The sequence below is a fragment of the Merops nubicus genome, unplaced genomic scaffold (genome assembly GCF_000691845.1).
Source record: "Merops nubicus isolate BGI_N331 unplaced genomic scaffold, ASM69184v1 scaffold453, whole genome shotgun sequence".
In the NCBI taxonomy this organism is placed as follows: Eukaryota; Metazoa; Chordata; class Aves; order Coraciiformes; family Meropidae; genus Merops; species Merops nubicus.
Window position 1 is genome coordinate 34,428 of NW_008600687.1, and position 22,055 is coordinate 56,482.

Here is a 22,055-nt window from a genome sequence, read left to right on the forward strand (position 1 = left end):
TTCCTTCCTTCCTTCCTTCCTTCCTTCCTTCCTTCCTTCCTGTGTGTTTCCGTAGCTAGCTTTTCCATGACAGGGGTTTCCTAATGATTTTGAAGTTTTGGTTTTTTTTTTGTTTGTTTTTAATAGCACGATGAGAGATTCTGCTCTGCTGTGGAATTAAGTGGACTTTTTGTTTTGTTGGGGAATGTTTAAAATATGAGTAATCTCCCTGCATGGTACTGACCATTGTCTTACCCATTCATTCTTTCAATGTTCCCAGTAGCAGCTTGCACCAGAAGTACCAACTCGGGGCACTCTTCACATCAGGGAGATTTAGAAACTCACTGAGGTTGAGGAGATACACCCCCGCACTGCTTGGGCATGCTGAAGCTGAGAAGTCATGTTGCTGGAAGTGCTCTTCAGCTAGAATAAGAGTCTGATCTGGGGTCATTGCTATGATTAAATCCATGTAAGATCAAGATCTAGCTTTGTCCTTACCAGAGGCTGTAGCAATTTAATTACATTGATACAAAATCCCATCTGTTCCTGGAGATGTTAACTCAGTTCAAATAAATTGAGCAAGCCAGGCTTCAGGAGCAGGGGAAGAGGAATAGCTGCTGCTCAGGCACGGACAAAAGGGAGAGCCCAGGTGTTGTGTGTAGGACTGAGCAAGCAGAGGATAGTCGAGCCTTCGCGGATCAGGGACTGCCCATTCATCTTGGTCTACTTCAGTTGGAGAATCCAAACTGGGCACCACGGTCATGGGGCAGCTGTGCCCAGAGCATTGCAAAGGGGTCAAAAGGAGGCTGGCTGTGCCCACATGGACGAGCTGCCTTAGTGTCTGCCTTGAGCAGTCTTGAAGGCATCTCTCTGGGGTGAACTTCGTCTACCCTGGGTCCCCAAGGCGGGCAGCAGGACACTTGTGCCCATGACATCACAGGCAGGGCACAGGCAGCTGTTGTACACGCTGGAGAGACACTCTAAGTGCTGCCATTGATGCGCGGGCGCGGCGGGTGAAGGGGTGGCACGGAGACGTGCCAGCTTGTGCAGGCTGCCCGGGGATTGTGGATTGTGCCGCTTAACTCTGGGACCGACGGCGGCGTGGGAGACCTCGGAGCAGAAAGCTGCTGGGAAGCTGCCCCACAAACAACCCTGGAGCAAATTGGGGAGGGGGGAAACACCGGAAGGGCTCTGTGAGATGCTCCAGGAGGTGGTTTTGTCAAGGTGGTGGTGTTGCCGAGGCAGTGGTGTTGCTAGAGGGGCTCAGGCAGCAGTGCTGACCCAGCGAGGGACAAGCACTGCCAGGCAGAGCTTATGGGTGGTTGGCTGCCTGCACCATTGCACTGCAGCTTGACATCTTCAGGCATGTGAGGCTGGGGTTCTGCTTGCTCTCCCCATGGTTATAGGTTACCGGCAGCCAGTCCCGAACTCAGCCCTTAAAAGGCCCTGGGCAAACTGCTTGAAGGAAGGAAGAAGCTTTATTTCAGGGAAGAGAAGGAAAATTCAAACAACACAAAACAACTCCAGAGCAGTTGTGAGGAAAACAGATCTGCAGCCATGGGGTGGGAGGAGATGGGGCCAGGAATGGGACAGGATATTAGTCCTGGCACCGCAGAGGGGAGTGTTTGGAGGAAGTGTAAAGAACACTAAACTTCTCTAGTTTTTAAAGGATCAAAGCTGAAATACTTGCTTTGCACCCTCCCAAAACATCCTGCTCCCTTGTGGGGTTCTCCCAGCCTGGGTTGGCCCTTGAAGGCTTTTGGTGCTTATTTGCTGACCCAAAGCCTCAAAATAGAATCAAATATAATTCTCCTGAATGGAAAAACTGCTCCACGCTGTGCCTCATGTTAGCCATGGAGTGGTGGGTGTGAGCTGCAGCGGCCACCCCAGCATGGAGGTCATGGTCCCCCACGCCCCAGCTGAGCCCTCCCCAGCTCCCCCAGGAGCAGGTACAGCTCTTTGTCACGGGGAGTGTGCCTGGCAACCTCCCTGGCCCCCAGATACCGGGAATAACAGGAGGGAGCCACTATGGGGACACGGGTGGCCCTGAGCACCCCAAAGGGGGGAGGCAGCTGTGACTCTCAGTGCCTGTGCAGGAGGGTGGCTGTGTCTGGACACCCCATTATCCTGGGAAAGGTGGGTGCTGGCAGGATCATGAGCAGACGGGAAGGTATCAGCACTCCTCAGGGCTTCGCACTGCAATAGTCAGCCTGTGGCCATCAGATTCAGGTTTTCTTCTTTTTTTTTTATTGTGTAAACGGATAACCATTTTTTTTCACAACAGTGCAAGTGAATATCAAAGTCAGCCCACTGAAACAGATCTACAAAGGAAATTTTGCAGCACTTAAGGCAAGATTTGTTCATCTCTAGCTTCAATTTAGAGTTGAAAAAAATATCAGACCTTCAGGTACTGATTGGCTTAACAAAATTTATATGGGATTTTTTTTTTTTTTTTTTTCAGTCTTTCATTTAAAAGATTTACATTACTATGGAAACTGATACTAAGATGCATTTGTCTCTGGCTTTCTTTAAAAATCCATGAATTCCTGTTTGATTTTTAAATGTAAAGGCACACAATAAAGCTTTATGCATTTATTAAAATATACAGATTTTGGTAAATTCAGGGTTTTTTTCTTAGTATCTTGATAATATATATATATCATATGTATAGTTATCAACAACACAATCATTTGAAAATAAAAATCACTCCATAACATATCTGCATATTTTTTTTTCTTTCTCATGACACACTACAAGACCCCATTGTACAGTGCACCAATGGGCTTTTGGAAACCACAAAAAAAAAAAAAAAAATTAATAGAACAAACTATTTTAACAAATACACCAATTTCATACCAGAACTGCAGAGAATTGTTACACCAGAAAGTACCACCTGCAAAATAGAGCAAGATATACATCAGAAAGACCAAACAAAACGAAGTGAAGGTCATTTACAAGCTGGATTTACAATATCCCATGTTGTTCGGAGTGTGATTTCTCTGCCCTGTGGAGGATGCCAGAATGATGGGCTTGTTACCATATGGAGTGAAGTTGTGGAGGGATTGAGACCTTGCAGAGTCCATCTGGGAGATTTGAGGTATTTATGCTCCATCCATATAATGCATTTGGGCCCTGTGGGGCCAAGTGCCTCTCACTGGTGGTGGGAGCAGGTGGGTACCACTCTGCCCGTGTCCTCCTGATGGGTCAGGGGGGTGAGGACATCCCTGAGGGCACCCAGGGGGAAAGGCTGGATTTTGGGGTAACAGCAAAACAAGCACTTGTACCTCTTCTCAGTTCCAAAACCACCCCTGGGGTCAGCAGTGCCCAGAGGGGATGGACACACCTGAATGTTTTGGTCTCTGCAGCTTTTGGTTGTGCCCGTTGAAGACCCCAACGCTTGCTGCAGGGGAAAGCTCCCAAATGGAGGCTGGACTCATGTGTCCTCCAGGCACTGACACCTGGAGCAAGGTGTGGGGACCCCACTGCAAACCAGCTTCCCAGAGCCACAGGCAAACCCAGGGGAGACCCAGCCTGCGACTCGGCTACCTCCTGCCGTGCCTCCGTTCCGTGGGATGTGGTGGGCTTGGGAGGAGGGCCCAGCTCCTGCCCCCCGGCATGGTGAGGGCTGACAGCAGCCCCTCTGCATCAGATGGTGCTGTGCCATCAGATGCTGCTTCCTGGTGCTTTTGGGGACCCAGCGCAGACATCCTGCCCCAGTTCTTCCCCAAGCATGGGAAGGAGGATGTGTGAACGTGAACAAGAGCAGCCGAGGGGCTTCACTCAGTGCATGGGTCCAACAAAGAGGTTCTTAGAGACGTCAAAGAGCGAGGGGATCAAGCCCTCATCAAATTATACGGAGTAACTAGAGCGGACATGACAGCAGACACTGCTACTGGTAACTGCTCTGTAGCAAGAGATTAAGGCTGCAAGAGGAATAACAGGCTTTGACTCGACAGGGTACCTGGGCATGAGTTTATGGTCCAGCAGATGCCTAAATACTGTGCGGAAGCAGGACGAAGACGACTACCTCAGGTAGGGTATAGTACAAGAGCTGGTAGGAAAATAGCATCAATCTTTCTCCCTGAAAATGTAAAGCCAGACCTGTGAGGTGCCATCTCTCTTGGGTGCTTCTAAGGCATCGAGGATGGGAGCAACCAAGCATGAGTGAGAGGTGACCTTTGCTCAGCACTGCCAGAAACATTTCCTGAGCTGGCCTGTGGGCACTGCACACATTGCAAACAGCTTTCTGGTGGGACACACTCAGAGTTTCTGCTTATAGAAGTGTGGCAGGGGCAGGCAGCAGGAGGGGATGCCAGAGCAAAGCTTGCAGGTCCTTTTACCAAACCCTCCTTCCCACCCTGAAGCTCCTGCAGAGGCCAAACTTCCCTTGGCTTGCCCAGGGCACTCCGGGTTAAGATCTGCAGAACTGAGGGTTCTTCTCCCCTGGGAAAAGGACTGCAGTTGGTCACCATTTGAGACAGGAGCTGCAGGGAAACTTCTGCAGCCACAGGCATAGCCTCTCCATCAAGCCTTTGAGCCCCAGGAGCAACGGTGATGGGCATGGGTCCAGGCACCCCCCTGCACCCTGCAGCCCATTTGCCCACAGAGGGTGCCAGGTGGGCTCCATGCTGTGTTTTGGGAGGACTGAGCCTCATTCAGTGAACCAAAGTGTTACTGGTGCTCAGCATCATGTTGGAAATCCTGCCCCAGTGATGTTAGTGTCCCCTGGGATGCCAGCAGCAGCCCCTGGCACTAGGGCTTGGTCTGAGCTGCACCAGGGGATGGGTCTGGCCACAGCCTGAGGCAGCCAGGAGGAGGATCGGTGCTGCTGTCTGATGACGTGTGTCCTTGGTTGTTATTTACTCAAAAAGATGCTCCTCTGTCATAGTGTTTTAAACCAAGCATGTGGGTGATGGGCTCCAGAGCTGGACCTGCTGTTAACTAAGCTGTGCAGCTGCTCTCTGTGCTGGGGCAGATGGTGGCTGTGACCAAACCCCATGTCCACCAACGGTGCTGTGGAGACTTTGGTGGCAGGGAGCCTGATGGTGCTGCTGGGGGGTCATGGCCATGCTCAGGCCACACTAGAGGGTCTAGCTGTGAGAAATGTCCACCTGCTGACCTCTGAACAGAGCCACCAGCTCTGTTGGGTTTCAGCCTGAAGTATGGGCACTTGCAGAACCAGCAGTGTTTCACTGCTTTTTCGTACAGCATCCACCAAGCCAGAATCAGAAACGAAGGCAAGTGTACAAGGTGGAGACGGCAGCAGGGAGGGAGGTTTCAGCAGCTGAGTCCTCTCCACTGGCCACGTGTGACCCAGCCCTGTCAAGACATGCTTGGCCCACGGATGCTGCTGTTTTGTGGGTGCATGGACATGTCCCTGAAGCACTGAGGTCAGAGCAAGCGCTGAGATGTGTCACCACAGTGAGGGAATTACAGCACAGTCAGTTCTGTGAAAGACACGGCGTGATGGAAACAGCACCCAGCCTCAGACTGGTGGTGCTCAAAGAAATGGCACGTGGTCCTTGTTGACCTTGATTCACACACAGGTGTTTCAGCCAAGAGCAGGTTGAAGCCCTCCCTGTGATCAGAAATGGGGCCAGGGTCCCAGCCTCGGACTTGGGATTTTTGGCCAGGATGGGACTTCAGGGTTTGGTTCGGACACGGACCAGTTTTGAATCTCAGTATTTGGGATGCTTGGATCTGGGGCATGGGAATGGACATGGGGGTAGCACTGCTGTGTGCATCAAGTGCTTTTGTGCCAGAATGGGCCGTGGAAACACTGTGTGATGGGACCAACCTCCCTGGATCCACCTCTGAGCTACCTTACCTATCTGTCCTCCTGGCTCAGCTATTACTTCTAGGTGGTTCAAAGGAAAAAAACACAGGATAATAAAGTGCCAAAAATATAAGAGTGGAATCCCACTGCTGCGGCCATTGGATGAACATTCCCCACGGACAACTCATCTCATCCCCTCATGTGGCTTCTTCTACCTCTCAATGCCCTCCGAGTTTGGCACACGTCCCACTTCCCTGGCTCCACCAGTGCGGCTGGTGCTGGGAGGTCAGCCAGTGCCAGGCACCAGCCGGTGGAGCCAGGAGGGGCCATGAGTGTGTTTGGTTTGGGGTCGAGGGCAGTCGCAGAGCGTGTCCCGAGAACCGGCGGTGAGTGGGGGGTCGTGGAGGACCTGGGGAGGATGGGGCAGGACGGGGGAGCCGCGGGGACCTTTCCTCATCAGCAGGGCAGCGTGGCACCCCACTGCCCGCCCCGCTACTCGGGTGAATAGTCCAGCTCATCGTTGGCGATGAGAGCCTCCGACGGCGGTTTGTGCCTGCCTTTGCTTTTCGACCTGCCACTCGTCCGATGGCTTTCCTTTGCTCCTGCCATTTGCTGGTACGAGAAGCCCTTGTCCTCAGAGGGGCCCCAGCCCGGGTAGCCCTCACCCTCGGTGGCGTAGGAGAAGCCGTCATCCATGGAGAAGGGGTCAACGTCCACATCGTAGCGCTGGTAGGTGCTCTGGTGGAGGGCTTCCTCCCGGGCGCTGATCTCCAGCGTGCTGTTCCACATCCCGTAGCCAAAGTAGATGAGCAGACCTGTGGTGGGTGAGAGGGAGAGGGTTGGACCTCAGCCACCTGCACCAGCCCCACGTCCCTGGGTGAAACGTCACTGTAAACACGTGGTGTCCCAAAGTGGCACCTGCTCCAAAAAATCCACGTTCAGGGATGGGTCATGGATCCAGGCTGGCTCATCACCATCCTCCTTCTGCTCAGTGCTGCCCTGCCTTCAGCCACGGAGGCTTAAGTGTAAGTAACTACATCCCTGCTTTTTGATCTAGCGTACGCTGTAGTTTATGTCTGCTCTTTGAAGCTGTGGAGTTTGTGTTTTCAGGCTGCCAGCTGTGCCCCATGGACTGTACCCTTTAGACATCAGCTGGGATCGCTGCTGGCCACATGACTGTACCATCTGCAGCTTGGGTGGCACAGCAGCTCCCAGCAGGCGTATGGAGGCTTTTGAGTGCTGACAATCCACATCTCCACCCTCTCACTCTCCTGGCTGCCCCCCTCATTCTGCAGTGTTCTTATACTCTCAGGGTCTCCTGCTGGTGCTCACAGCCACGAGTGCCCCATGGTTGTCAGGGTGAGTGTGTCCAGTACTAAAAGAGCTCTGAAATCCTATCCTTCTCCACTCAGGAGTTTTATTTCATCTCCCTCTAGCCCTACCTGATCTCACTCTCCTGCACCAACACTTTCCTTGGGAGATAATGCATCTGGAGATCTAATTTCTAGTGGATTCTGGGATTAACCTATCCCAGATGTGTACATAGAGAAACCCAAACTACTCCCCGTGCCATGGACTGGCCACAGGGGACTACTTGTGAGGTTAAATCCAGAGCCTGTGTGGCAGGGCTGCACACCTCTGCCAGAAAAATGAACGGGATGTGCTGCCTCCAACAGATGAGCAGCCATGGATGGGGCTGGTGAAGCCCATCACAGCTTAATGGAGTGGCTTAACTGACTCGTTGTCATTGCTGGCAGCTGAAGAGGCATTAGAGGTACCCACAGGGGAAAGTATTCAAGCACAGAGGATTAAACTAATGCTTTGAAGTCATCTTTGCTTCCAGGTGGAAGAGCTTTCCCTGGATTTGCAGCTTCACCTATGGCCTTTGAGGGCCAAAAAAAGCACTAAGCATGTGTTCTCCAGCCCAAAGAATGCATGTGGAAACTACTGCCCAACAGCTCAGCTTGGGTTTAGGGGACTCTCAGAAGCAGAGCTTTGCTATGGGACCTCAGATACGAAGAACTGACTCAGGATAACTGCAGTCCTTATCACACAGCAAAAAACGGAACTGAAAAATGGAGCAAAAATGTGGTAGCAGACTCTCCCCCAAGGGTGGAAACCATGAGACTACTCTAAACTCTCTGAGAGAGACACCAGAGGGAGATCCAAGGTCTGTTCATGTCATCTCCTGGCTCTGCCAACAGAGCTGAAAATTCTACACGTCAAGAGGCACCTGAGAAAAGCACGAAGGATGATGAGCACAGTGTGGTGGCCTGTGCCGGCCTGCTCCTGCTCCACGACAGGTGATTCCTGCCCTTACAGAAGGCAGCAGATGACTACAACCTTTGCATCAGTCCTCATTCTATTTCCCCACCACTTCCTCCCTCTCAACCCAGGACCCTGTACCCGCCTCCCAAAGGGGAGGGCTGGTAGTGGGATACTTTGCCAGAGATGGTCCTTTTGGGTGCTGGCACCATGATCAGGGTCTAATGTCTGCAACTGGGGCTTCTTCTGGGCTGCTGCAATACGTATCACTACTCATAGGGTTATTGTTTCTCTTGAAAGAATCCTTGGCTTTGTTAGTGTTTGTTACTTTAGTTCTCTATAGTCCAGACTTGGAAGCTGTCAGGAGGAGCTATGAGAGCTGCTCTTTTTCTCTCGGGTCTGTAGAGTAAAGGGGTTGCAATATAAACCAAGTGAAACTATGGACATGCCAGGCTCCTGGCTATGTGCCAGGAAGCCTAGATTTGGAAAAAAAATGGGCCACAACAGAGCCTGTGAGTCCCAAGATCCTCCTGGTACAGATTTAGACAAAAGGAGATACAGTCCACAGATCACTTGGCTCCATCTCTCCTGGGGTTGTTTGGGCTAGGCAGTGCTGGGTTTTGGAAGCACAGTGCTGAGACTTTGGTGTGAACTGCTGAAGAGCTCCAGTGGGTGAAATAGCAAAAAAGCAGGCAGATTTCTGTAGGAACCTGTCTGCGAGGCAATTTCCAGAACCCACCCACTTTGCCTCAAAAGGCTCATGAAAATAGTCACCTTTGCATGAAGCTGTTTGCTTCCATCAGACTGACATTTTCCGGGTCTGTAATTTTCCATTTAGCCATGGTTCAGGGGCTTGGTTAACTAAGGTTTCTAAGAACTTCAGGATGACAAAGGACAAATGCAAAGGACTGGGTATATCCCAGCTGAAGAAGAATCAGCCTAAGCACTCTAATTAGGGGAGTTATTATTAACATCCTTTCAAAAGAGTGTCAGTTAAAAAATCAAAATAAATGAATCTGGGACTCACCCACAAAACACCAGACGGCAAATCGGATCCACGTGACTGTGGAGAGCTTCAGCATGAGATAGATATTCACCAGCATAGCAAAAGCAGGGACAAAGGGGAGACAGGGTGCCATGTAGGGCAGCTTCTTGGGGTTTTCTGGCTGCTGCAAGATCACAAACACCAACACAATGATGAGCAGGATCATCAGTACAACAAGGAGGACAGCCCACCAGCTCTGCTCGTAGATGTAGTCTGACCCGAAAATGATGAAGGAGCAGAAGATGAACATCAGGACAAAGAGGAGGAGCACACAGGTGGTGACCGTGTGGCCAGTGGCTGCCGTGGGGCGGTCCATTTTCCCTGGCAGTCCAAGGTGGATCCTCATTGTGTAGTAGCGAGGACCGATCAACTTCTTCAGCTTGATGAGGTAGATGTTCTCAGACTCATCTGCCTCTATCCCTGAGGTCATGTCGACCGTGCCATAATTGGGGTGATTCACGTTGTAGGTGGATTTATCAGATTTTCCAATTAACATCTCATTGTCCCCCAGTGAGGGAAGATTTTTTGCCCCACACGTGTTGGTCGGTGGGCCAGTGAACTCTTCTCCTTCACTCCCTGGGGAGCACGCCTCCTTCTCGCAGTCGGCCAGGATGCCCTCCTTCTTCTTGGTGTGCTCCTCGGAGAGGAACTTGACAAAGCCATCGATGTCGCTCTCAGGCTGGTATCGGAGGAGCAGGACGCAGACAGAGACCAGCGTGTAGGCCAGCAGCGTGCCGATGGACATCATTTCTATCAGGTCCCTCAGGCTGACCAGCAAGGAGAGCAGCGCTGCGAGGAAGCCGGAAACAATACAAGCCACCACGGGAGTTTCCGTGTAAGAACTGATGTGGGACAAAAATCTGGAGTGTGGAATAGTTATAGAAGGTTAAAACTGTGGACGGCAGCAGGTCCCTCTTGCAGCAACTCCTACTCGGCTGGAGGGGCCAGGCTCAGGGCTCTGATCCCTTCAGCCCTTGTTACGTTATGGTGCTTAGACTCCAGACAGCCGGGGACTAGATATGCTGCTGAGACTGGATCTGGAGTTAGATCTAGGTCTGACCAGTTCTAAAATGGACACTTGGACACTTGCAAGTAAGTGCCAGGATTTCATGCACATAAGGTGCTCTCTTTTGCAAGTAACTCTTGAATTAAAAGCTCATCATCCCCTAAACTGAATCTCTAGGTACCAACACCAAGTGAGAAACTTTTGTGTAGATCTCTCCTGACTTTTTTCCCCAGGATTTTGCTTTGGTGTGTGCCCCATTTGGCAAGCACCGAGTCTGTGCACGCCCGCTTTTCCTGGCAGTGGTGGCACGGGGCTGTCAGCACGCAGAACAGTCCCCATCCCTCTCAGAACATTTCCCCTCCAGGTCCCAAGGGGGAAAAAAATAAATGCTATCATGGGCACGACTGACCTGAAGAGCAGCCCGTCACCAGCCATGGCATAAATGACTCTCGGCATTGGGAAGAGGGAGCCCAGCAAGCTGACGGTCAGGCCAGCCACGGATCCAATGGCAACGATGAACTTGGCTGCGTAGAAGCCATGGGCCACAAACATTTCCATCAGCGGGGACTCAGTGTCGATGGCATCGTAGGGCACCATCAGCGTGAGGATGATGCTCACCTGGGGAAGGTGAGAAGAACAGATGTCAGCTGGGGACTCACAGGGCACGGGGGCTGCTTCTCAAGAATGGAAAGCCAAAAAATGTCATCTGATTTGGGTTAGATCCTTATGTCCCCTGTGAAGGGCTTTTACAATGCTATAGGTAAGGCCTTTAAAGGCAGCAAGGCAACAGCTTGAACCCTGGTGATGCAGGAGGCTCGTGGGACCCCCTAGTTACACTTGCATTGTCCATGTTCCTGTGTGGGGACAGCGCTGCCTGAGTCATGCACTCCCCATGGGACAGACCCTAACTCCAAGATGGCATTGCCTGGGGCAACACTCTGATCCTATTCAAGCCAAAGAGGAATTGGTTTCGAGGAAAGCCCACCATGCTGCAGGAGAGGCAGTGAGTGAGTTTCTTGGAAATTATGAGAACAGTATTTTTTCTCCTTCATGACTCAGTTTTGCTCCTTTTCAGGGAAAATCCCTGAGTGCAGACATACATTTCTTGAGGTGCAGAGCAGCTGGATATCTCTCAAATGGCCATGCCTGCCCATCTTCCCCCTCACTTGGACCCTCTTCCATATCTCCAGCAGAGGCAGTGATGCTTTTCCCAAAAAGAGGGAGAAAGGCTGCTGGATGCTTCTGCTCCTTCCATTTTGCTGCACTTCTGGATGCAAAAATAGCTGTGGATTGGGATGAGGCATGAGGAAAAAAATGTCTGCCACCATTTCCCTGCAGCCAGCAGAGGGACAGGAGCCTGGGGACAAACTGGGTGGGAGAGACTCAGCAGGACACTACAGTCACACAGAAATACAGCTGATGCCTCCATTCCCAACAAAGAAAGGGCCCTTGTCTGAGGGTCAGATTGGCACCCAGGCTCATGGGAAGGGGAACCATGGGGATGCCCAGAAATGGCATGCTATGTATAGGCTTCTTTTTTAGTGTGTATGTATGTTTAGTTTGTTGAGGTGTTCTTTTTGGTTTTGTTTTTGTTTTGTGGCCAGCAGGTTGAGGAAGATGATTCTGCCCCTCTTCTATGCCCTTATGAGACCCCACTTGGAGCGCTGTGTCCAGCTCTGGAATCAGCACAGGAGAGACATGGACCTGTTGGAGCAGGTCCAGAAGAGGCCACAAAAATGAACCAAGGGCTGGAGCCCCTCTGCTGGGAGGCCAGGCTGAGGGCGTTGGGGTTGATCAACCTGGAGGGGAGAAGGCTCTGGGGAGACCTTACTGCAGCCTCTCCTTACTTAAAGAGAGGGCTGATAAGAAAGATGGGGACAGCCTTTCTAGCAGGGTCTGTTGCAACAGGACAAGGGGGGATGGTTTTAAGCGGAGAGGGGAGATTTAGACTAAGGAAGAAATTTTTTATGATGAGGGTGGAGAAACCCTGGCCCAGGTTGCCCAGAGAGGTGGTAGAAACTGAAAACATTCCAAGTCAGGTTGGCTGGGGCTCTGAGAAACCTGCTCTAGATGCAGATGTCCCTGCTCCCTGCAGGGGCAGTTGGGCTAGATGACCTTTACAGGTCCTTTGCAACCCAAAACATGCTATAATTTGGTGATATATGTGTGTGTGTGTGTGTGTGTGTGTGTATATGTGCATACGTATATATTTGCATACATTGACATACGTATAGCTGGTACTTACGGACACGTATGCTGTCAAGCACGTGACAAGTGAGGCCGTGATGGCGTAGGGGATGGAGGTGTTGGGATTCTTGGCTTCTTCTCCTGTGGTAGCAATGATGTCGAAGCCGATGAAGGCATAGAAACACGTCGCAGCCCCTTTGAGCACCTGTGTGGAGGATCGGGTACCTGAGTGCCAGACTGAGTGCAGATCTGGGGACTGATGGAGCACCTATAACCCGGTGACCCGGTCTAGGGAAAAATTTCCATGTGCAGCCCAAGTCACTGGAGGCATCTGCACCTCTCTCCTGCTGCACCACAAACTCGTGCCCGCGCAGCACCCGAATCTGCTGGGAGATCCTGGCAGTGCCAGAGGAGACAATCAACCAATTTCAGGTTTGCTTTCACAGTCCTCCACCCCAAACCCTTTCATATTAGTAGGGATTTCCAGCATGTTTATATGTTCTGTCTTAGCAAGATGTCTCACGGGGCAGCGAGATCGGCTAGCAGAGGAAGCAGCCACAGTCAGATGTGTGCCGCTTTCCAAACAACCTCTGTTTTGCTTGGAAGCTGCAGACAGGTTAGGAGCACACGTTGAAACACTTGGATGAGGAATTATTTGCACTGTTTCGTCATTTTTTTTAATGTGATTTTAAAAAATATATAATATTAGCAAGGACGTTCATAGGATTGAAACGCTGAAGCAGGCTAAAGACTGTGTGGCTGTGAGTGAGATAATTTGCTGTGGTAACACCCTTGCATACACCTTGCCAGCTAGCTGGGTACCATGTGTCCATCATATGTCTTTCACCTCAGCTGCCTAGGGATGGAGCATACAGCAAAACTACCTTCTTTCAGGGGACTACCTGTAATTACCTTTTAAAAGCATCCCTTGTGTTCTTGGGGAGTCTCATGTTTGTGCTCTGGTGGATTTAGTTTTACAAACCATTTGGGAGACAAAAAACTATCTGAAAATGATGAGAAGACCCTATCAGTTTGGATGTTTTGGATACGCATCTTTTAGAACATTTTGTTTTGTTTTTTTTTTTGCCAGGAGATATTTGATGAGTTGAACTGGAGCAAAACAGCTATTTTATATTTTCTCTTTTTCATACCTATTATATGGCATAAAAAGCCAAGCAAAATCTAAAGTTAAATATGTCCTCTGCTCTCGAATGGGCCTCAATGCTCTTCTCCTCACCGTTGTTGTCTGGCAGAGAGGTATTGCTTCGCTGAAGGGAGGTGCAAGGACTGTACAGCAGCTTAGGACCCTTTCAATAATCAAGATTCTTGGTTTACTTTACTTTCTTGTTTATTTTTCTGCACAAAACCCCAATGGAGTCGAGCAGCGTAAATCTGAGAAATTATCTTGGGGTTAGGCCAGCTGAGATATTTTCAGTCGCTGTTCATCCTTGGATAAAAACCAGTGCAAGCAAGCTAAAAAAGCCAAATATGTTCAAATTCTCAGTAAGCTTTGAGGGAACATCCATAAAATAAGTACTGGCAGGTGGCATTCTAAAGTGCTCAAAACAAATGCTTGAGAACATTGTTGTTGAAAACCAGCCAACACAAGTATCTCCCCCTTGGCAGAGGCTGAACCAGCTCCCCCTGAGCTCCCCATCTTGGATAGCCACTGCATTTGCTCCATTGCCTGGTAACTGGTGGCATTTCCTGGGCTGGGTTCATGTGAAGTCTGATGCTCAGGAGGACATTTCAGAAAAGCTCAGGGTTTGTCCTAAGAAGTGGCAGGAATCACAGGCAAAGCGTTGCCATACTCTTTGTGTTTGGTGGAACGGGGAGGTCTAGATCCAAGCCTGCAGTGGTGGAGGCTGGAGGTCCCTGGCCAAAGCGCAGGTGGGTTTGGCAGGGTTGAGATTTGGAGAGTGCAGTAGAAGTAGGGAACACATACCACAAGCAAAGCTAAGTAGGTGGCAGGTGGGTGGCACCACTTAGGTGCTGTGTGTCCCTCTGTGCACCCAGGACTTACCCCCGGCCATCCAAATGGCAGGAATTGCCCTTCAGACCAGTTGTCACCTTTGATATAGAAGAGACCAGCAATCATGATGAAGATCCAAACTGCCAGGTTAATGACGTTGAGCACGTTGTTCAGTCCCACCGAGTTCTTCACCCCCATGGCCACGATGATGGTGACAATGACAGCAATGACCAGGGCAAGAAGGTCAGGGTATGACTCCTCTCCTTTCCCTAAGTAAGAGAAAAGAGGTGTGTAACTCTCCATCCACAGCTGTGGACCGCATCTCCAGAAACCCTGTGAGGGCTTTTTTAAATGCTTTTCAGACCCTGAGGCTTTGCAGAACTCCTTGGTCTCCTTGTAAAGGTGTTCTCCACATATCCCTGCCTACGGTGGCTAAAGCTGTTAATTATTAAGGTAATAAATCTTGATGCCTCAAGACAGGTCAGGTTGGACAGGGCTCTAAGCAACCTGATCTAGTTGAAGATGTCCCAGTTCAGAGTGCAGAGGGGTTGGACTAGATGACCTTTAAAGGTCCCTTCCAACCCAAACCATTCTATTAATCTATGACCTTTCAGAGTTTAGGAAGGGCATCAAAAAAATGATTGAGTCCTAGTTTTCATAACATGAAAGTACTAATTAAAAATTGATCAGACATTACGTTTTCATGACAGAGGTCCAAGACAGCTAGCTGTGTTACTTACAGGTAGGAACCATGGAGTGCAGATGGAAGTGCTGGTCTTCAGGACCATCATAGCCTGGGGCATCTACATGGCAGCACTGCAGACATGAGCTTGTGCTCTCTAACAAGGCTCTGTGTGTGAATTAACAGGACTGAGCAGAGTGCTCGTACTGGATGAAGTGCTCCTCTTCTGTCTCTGCTGCCTCTGACATTTGACTGATTTTTCTGGGTGCTTATTCTGCTAAATGCTGGCTGATCCCAAAGGGGCTCAAATTATAGTGTATCCCCATTCCTCCAAATCACAGAAAGGTAGGAGTTGGAAGGGACCTCTGGAGATCATCTGAAGCAGGTTCACCCAGAGGAGGTTGCCCAGGATCATGTCCAGGTGGGTTTTGAATCTCTCCAGAGAAGGAGACTCCAAGACCTCCCTGGGCAGCCTGCTCCAGGGCTCTGCCACCCTCACAGGAAAGTAGTTGTTCCTCACACTCAGATGGAATCCTGTCTGTGAACTAGACTCCAAAGTACCAGAGGCAGACAGGTAGTAAATAATGAATGAAGCCTAATATCCATGTCTGGCTTCTGACGAGCTTCTAATTGCTTCTCAGGCCCTAATTAATGCAGGTGGCTTATGCACAGCATGACGCACCGAGTCCATTCAAGGTCCCGATGCTGTTGATCATCCATCTGCTGATGGTGTGGTTGGCCAGTGAGTCGAACATGCTGCTGAGGGCGCTGGCTCCCGCAGCTGTCCCGATCAGGTACTCCAGGATGAGGTTCCACCCGATGAAGAACGCCACGAACTCCCCCACTGTCACGTAGCTGTAGGTGTAGGCAGAGCCTGTGGTCTTGGGGACCCGCACGCCAAACTCAGCGTAGCAAACTCCTGCTTAGAGAAATACAAAACAACCCAAGGAAAATGTGCTTGGAAAGGGAAAAAGTAAAACTGCCTTGGTCCTACCTGTCTGGAGGTGCCAGGAGGTTCCCACGGCTATAGTCAGCATCAGGAGCCCAGAGACATCACAAGGGGTCACAGTAACCCTCCCCGCCCCAGTCACTGGGCAGCCCGTGTTCCCATTAAGGTGTGTTTCCCATCCAAGATGTGTTGGATCTTTTTGATGCACAGTTCAACCTTTACAGCCTGTTGCAGAAGACCCTTCTCACAGGTACGTGGCTCTGGAGTGGGGCCCTCCAGCATGGCCAACTGCAGTTCCCACAGACGTAAAGCCAAAGCTGGTTGGGAAATTCATGCACAGGGAGCAGAATCATAGAATCATAGAACGTCTGGGCTGGAAGGGACCTCCAAAGGTCATCTAGTCCAACCCCCACCACCACAAGCAGGGACATCTCAAACTAGATCAAGATAATCAAAGCTTCATCTAGCCTGATCTTGAACTGAGCAGCACTGGTGGTGTGGTCCTTGGAGCTCTTTTTCCCTGCAGTAGCTTTGGTGGTGATGAATACCTCTTCTTCCTCATCCAACAGTGACACTGTAATATAATTTTTGCCATTTTCCCTGGGATTTTATAAAAGGTTTTATTCGTTGTATCAATATTCTGACCAGCTCTAAGTGCTTTTTGCTGCAGAAACCATCATAGCCCTGGGGTTTGCCAGGGAAAGGTGGTTACAGTGAGACTTTGCAGAGGACAGCATCTGGGTTTCTCCAAGTGTTGTGGGGCACAGGGAGGTCCAGGATGGTTATAGCTGTTCCATGGGATCCCAGACTGGTGTTGTCCAGCCCCATCCTAGAGCAAGATGCCACAGGTGGGCTCACAAAAGGCTACACCTATTCCTGCCTTAGCTGTTCAATCTCCAAATGTCTGTCGTGGCTTATTGCTATGCAGATCCAGGCATAAGCACTGTCCTGATCATCCCTTCTCTTATTTGTACCCATGAAAGAGGAGTTTGAAGCCACGTTACATAGAGAAAGTAAGCTATTTAAACACTTAAAAACATTACACATAAGTCTCATTCTGAAGAATAGTTACAAAACTGACTTTGTAGAAGAAGAAAAGCAAACAGAAGTATTTAACTGGAACTGTTTGGGAGGAGACATCAGCCGACTTTACTATGTTCCAAACTCTTTATGTACTTACTATGTCAGGATACTTTTCAATAAAACCCTGACCCTGACACATTGCTGTCTTTAAACAACCATTAGCTTTTATTTAAAAGGAATAGATGGGCTTAGTCATAAATTCCCCAAATATGAGTCAGAAGTGGTGCTGGAAGGGCACACTGCATCCTGTGTGTTCAACACGGATTAAACCCCTGCCCCAAAGACCCCAGTTCGGCTTTTACCTGCTAATGGCTTAGGGCTGTTATTATCATTGTGTAAACACCTAGTAACTTTTGAGCTCTTTATCAACTTCTAGTCTCTAGAAGATAAAAATTGCTTCAAATTTGCAATCAGTTTAATACAGAGGAATGAATAATTTATAAAAATGTTATGAAGTTGCTGCTTTTACTACAAATGCCATTTTTAGACAGTACAAACACAGAAACATTGAATCCCTAAGCTGAATTTGGTGGTGCTTCTTTTCTTGGTGTTGGAGGATTTTTATATTACGTTCACTGTTTAACTTGGATGCACGATGCTGCCAGTGTTTTGCAATGGCAAAAGCCAATTCAAAACTTGGTTTCTGTAAAGCACAAGCAGCAACATCCCCATCATCCAGCCCTACAGAGTCATTACTCAAAGCTGATGAAAAATGCATGCACCAAGTAAAGGTAAGACATTCATTAATAACTACAAGCCTGAATGATTTATGAAGCAGGTGGTCTGATGGGGACAAGTATCTAGTTTCTTTCTTTGATGGCCTTAAAAATCATATAATCTTTCTTGGAGGCAGCTCTACTTTTAGCCAATGACAAGATAAGGCTAAACGAGGATTGTTATCGATACAGAATGATAATGGCAAAGCTAAGACATGTATAAAACGTTTGAGTTTTCAATTATTCTACTAAGGTCCCAAAATAGGAGAGTAATCTTTCACTATATATTTGGTACAGCAACATGTTGTGGATATCTGCATTAGGTATCAGCATATATTATGAAAATAATCTACTTTTTATCACAGCATGCAGTATCCAGTATGGGTGACATGCGATGCCAGATCTGTTGTCCACCCCTGACTGCTTCAATCCCCTTGCTTTGCAGTGCTGCTCCATGAGAAATGGGGTTCACAGCACTTCCTTCTCTGCTTAAAAAGGAAGGTAATATCATCATTTATTAGGGTGCAGATTTTATAGTAGTTTATTAGGATGCAGATTTTATCTCACTCATTTCTGCTGCATCAATAGTGTAGTATTATTATTGTTGTTATTATATTTATTATTATTATTGTTGTTGTTAGTATTCTACAACTACATAATGAAATACTCAGTTACTCCTCAGCACCCCTGGATATTTGGCACCTCGTCCTCCAGCACTGCAGATGGAGGTTGGGCACATTCTCCCTGCCACAACTCTTTGAATTTGGAGACAGATTTCTAGTTTTCCCCCCAAATCAAGAGTGTTTGCAAGTTTCTGCAGAAAACAAACCAATGTAGTGGTTGTTGAGAAGAGCAGTTGTCTTACAGAAGACCGTTACTTTTCCTTGAATATCAGCTACACTGTGTAATTGTTGTGACATTCATTATTCTGGTGTAATGACACAGTTATTGACATTATTGACATCAACACAGTTGAGTGGTTTGGTCTATGACATTGTTCCTTCCAAGATCTCATCTACAAATCCCCACTTTTCAGATTTAATTGACCTCTCCATCCTCTGGTTTATCTTGTCTGGGGGTAGGAAGCCAGCAGCTTTCCATATAGCACATGCACACAAGTCAGATATTTCTGTGTTAGTGGTGGCCTGGGGTCACACTGGGCATCCTGGCCTATCCAGTGGGGACTTTTGCTGCTAAGCAATGCTTTGGTGGGGCAGGAGGAGGGACCATAAAGTCCTCACTGGCTTCAGCCCCCAAACTCCATCCCTGCAGCAGCCTTTGGCCAGCACAGCTAGTGGGATGAGACACTGTTGTAAGCACCACAGCTCAGTCAGGGTGGTGGTGGCCACGGTGTGGATGCTGACCCTCCTGCTCTCATTTGGCACAAGGGCACACAAGGACTACAAGACATCCTACAGAGCCCTGGCATGACGGGAGTGATGTTTCAGATGAAACAAGCCTTTGGGGAGGGGCTTTTCAGCAGCACTGCAGGTAACAAGTCATGCTTCCATGCAAGAAATCCAGAGGGACAATCCTTCACTAACCAAGAGCAGCTAGTTTATCAAGGCAGGTATGCAGCAACATCCCATTTCCAGCAAGCCACTGAGCCTGTCCACTGTGTTTCATGATCACTGTGTGTAGATACATAAAAGGCAGCTCCAGAAAGAAAGCTTCCTTAGAGAAAGGGCTTCCATCTCTCCAGCAGCACCCAAGCAGCTGGAGCCTCTAAACCCAGCCCTTGTCCTGTAGTCAGGCAGCACCTGAGGCACATGCCCAGCTCTCCCCTGCTCAGTCCTGCACTCTGGATGTTACTGAGCCTGCTCCCACATGGGTACCAGGTAAAAACATGGCAATGTGCTCCATAACTGCGTGGCTTGGTGCTTGAAATTCCCATCAGGGGTTGTAAGGCAGTTTGTGGGGGAGGACTTGGCCCTTGTCTGAGCTCACAGTAAGGCGTTTGCAAAACATGATCAACAAGGTTGTGCTACTTTAGGAAAGGAGACCACTAAAGGGACAAGCAACGGCTGGTGGAAAAAGCTGTGGAGAAGGTAATGGGGTTGGGTAAGATGGGCACTGCTGATTTTTGCCAAGAAGGGATTTTAGTTAGATGTGGGGGTGAGAGTGGGGAATCCCACTGACTGCAGTGGATGGAGGGAGCCAGGGGTGTCCCTTCAGCTGCAGGCAAGTGCTAACCAGTGTGAAGAGGTTTCCTGCTGGTGGGACCTGCTTGGTGGAGCTTCCCCATAGCTGTCTCCAAGGGGAGCCAACTGGCCTACTGAAAGGGGCTTTTTTTTTTTTCTTCAGCCAAAACCTTCCTGAATTCACTGTGCAGGCAGTGAGATCTGACTCTGTTATCTTCAATACATCAAGGGAAAGCAGGTTACCCAGTGGCCCCATGTGGCCCTAAGACTGTGAGAAATTTCTTCAAAATTTGTCTGTGCACACTTGCCTGAGCTCAGTGCCCTGTACGCCTGGAGTGACCATGATGTGGGTCTGAAATCCCATCCCCTGTAAGCCCAATAGCCTGTCCAGCTCCTGCGTCCTTGCTCAGTTTGACTTGCCAAAAAATTGTGTTGCTGCTGCAAACAACATCAGCATCAACCAAGAAGTGAGGAGGCGGCCAAGGAGACTATCAAAACACTTCCCAAAATGCTTTCCCAGGGCTACAAAAGCAAGGGGAGATGAAAGCTGAGTGAGAAGCGGTGTGGGCTGCCGTGGGCGAAGGCGGGACGAGCTCCCTGCTGTGGGGCAGGGCTTGTATCTGGGGTCAAAAAGCCCCTTTTGGAGGACAATGTGTTTTTCTTAGATGAGACCCACCCAAGCTCCGTTTGCTCTTGGTTTGCATCACAGCCAGAGCAACCCTTGCAGAAGAGGGGGAGGGGCAGGGAAGGTTTAAGACACGGGTGCTTTATATTGCTAAAACACGGGCGGTTTGGTTTAGCTGTTGTGCTGAGATCTCAAATGAGAGTCAGACCTCGCTGCGTGCTCTCAGCCCTTGTTCTGGGCTGAACCAGAACCAAGCTGCCTTGTCAGTGGGGTCTAACCGGGGATCAGGGAGGCAGGACTGTCAGCGTGGTGGTCCCCAAGCCAGAATTGCTGGGCTTCTTCCCTGACACGGCTTTGTGGAGAGTGTGACGCTCCTCCCCGTCCTGTGCCAGGGCTGTGTCTCTGGGCTGCAGGGGTTTGGAGGGTCAGAAGTGCACAGACTTCAGTGGGATCTCCATGAGCAGCACTGCAGCCTCCAGGGAAGGAGAATGATCTGCTTCCACCTCCCCATGCACCAATACAGAGACTTGAAAAGCTGAGCTGGGTCTCTTTGTTCTGTTTGCTGCTCCTTCTGCTGAGGCCCTTTGCCATTTACTCAAGTTTCCTTACTCAACCTGCGGGTAAAAGCTGGATACCAGACTGACGCAGCATGCAAGGTCCTCTAAGCAGGGAGAGCAGGAACATCACATCATCGTGTTAGCACTGATCTGGAAAGGACAAATGCCAGCAGTACTGGCTTCATGTGGAAACCACAGCTCGAGCCATATGCTCAGCTGGGTTCTTATGGAGGAGATGGAATTCACCAGTTTTCCACTAAAATACGTAATTCCTCTCTATCCACACATTTGGCTCTTGGGGTTTTTTGTTTGGAAATTCAAAGTGTGATCCTGCATGAATAGAAACATAAAATCAGCCCCAAAACTAATGAAGGAATTTAACTGTTAGCAATGTCCACAACAGAAAAAAAGATGGCCCTGGTGCTACCCAAGCCACCAATATCCTTCCTTTTGAAGCAAGGTTTCCCACAAGCCATGCTGTCCTCCTGCTCCGGTGCTGTAGTTTGGCCATGCTTTGTGTCTGGGGGACGTGCTGAAAAACACTCAAATGTTTCATAATATATTGACCACAGGTCCTTGGGTAAGCTGATCACGGTGATTATGCCTGGACTGCTGGCTCCCAGTTCAAGGTTTGGTCTGACACTTGGGCAAGGAGAGACAGTGTACCCCATGAGCTGGGCAAGCCAAGCGTGACAAGGTTTTTCCTTCTGTGGGGACATCGCTACCTCCTTGTAGCTTGTGCTGCTGAGCACGTGTCCTGCCAGGTGTCCACCCACGAATGGAGCCAGAAGATGCATGAGATGCATCTCAAAGCCCCACCAACGTGACTCACCTGACAAGATGGAGGCAACGGCGGCAATGATGAAGGAAACGATGACCCCAGGGCCCGCCATCTCCTTGGCCACCAGGCCGGACACCACGTACATGCCGGTGCCCACGCAGCTCCCGACGCCGAGGGAGATGAGGTCGAGGGTGGTGAGGACCTTGGCCAGCCTGGCGCCCTGGGCGGCAGCGGCCCCCGTGCCCTCCAGCATCGACTCCACGGGCTTGGTGCGCAGGACACGGGCGCGCA

General features: G+C 49.7%; 1 protein-coding gene across 1 annotated transcript; it reads right to left on the reverse strand.

The window, feature by feature from the left end:
- Positions 1–6,247: 6,247 nt before the first annotated feature.
- Positions 6,248–22,047, reverse strand: SLC7A14 (solute carrier family 7, member 14; the record flags this gene model as incomplete). The annotated part of the gene is made up of 7 exons (XM_008937739.1): positions 6,248–6,570; positions 9,048–9,925; positions 10,481–10,689; positions 12,317–12,463; positions 14,282–14,499; positions 15,595–15,831; positions 21,816–22,047. Coding segments are annotated over 7 exons (2,244 nt in total), but the record flags the coding sequence as incomplete, so codon positions are not given.
- Between the last annotated feature and the right edge of the window lie 8 nt (positions 22,048–22,055).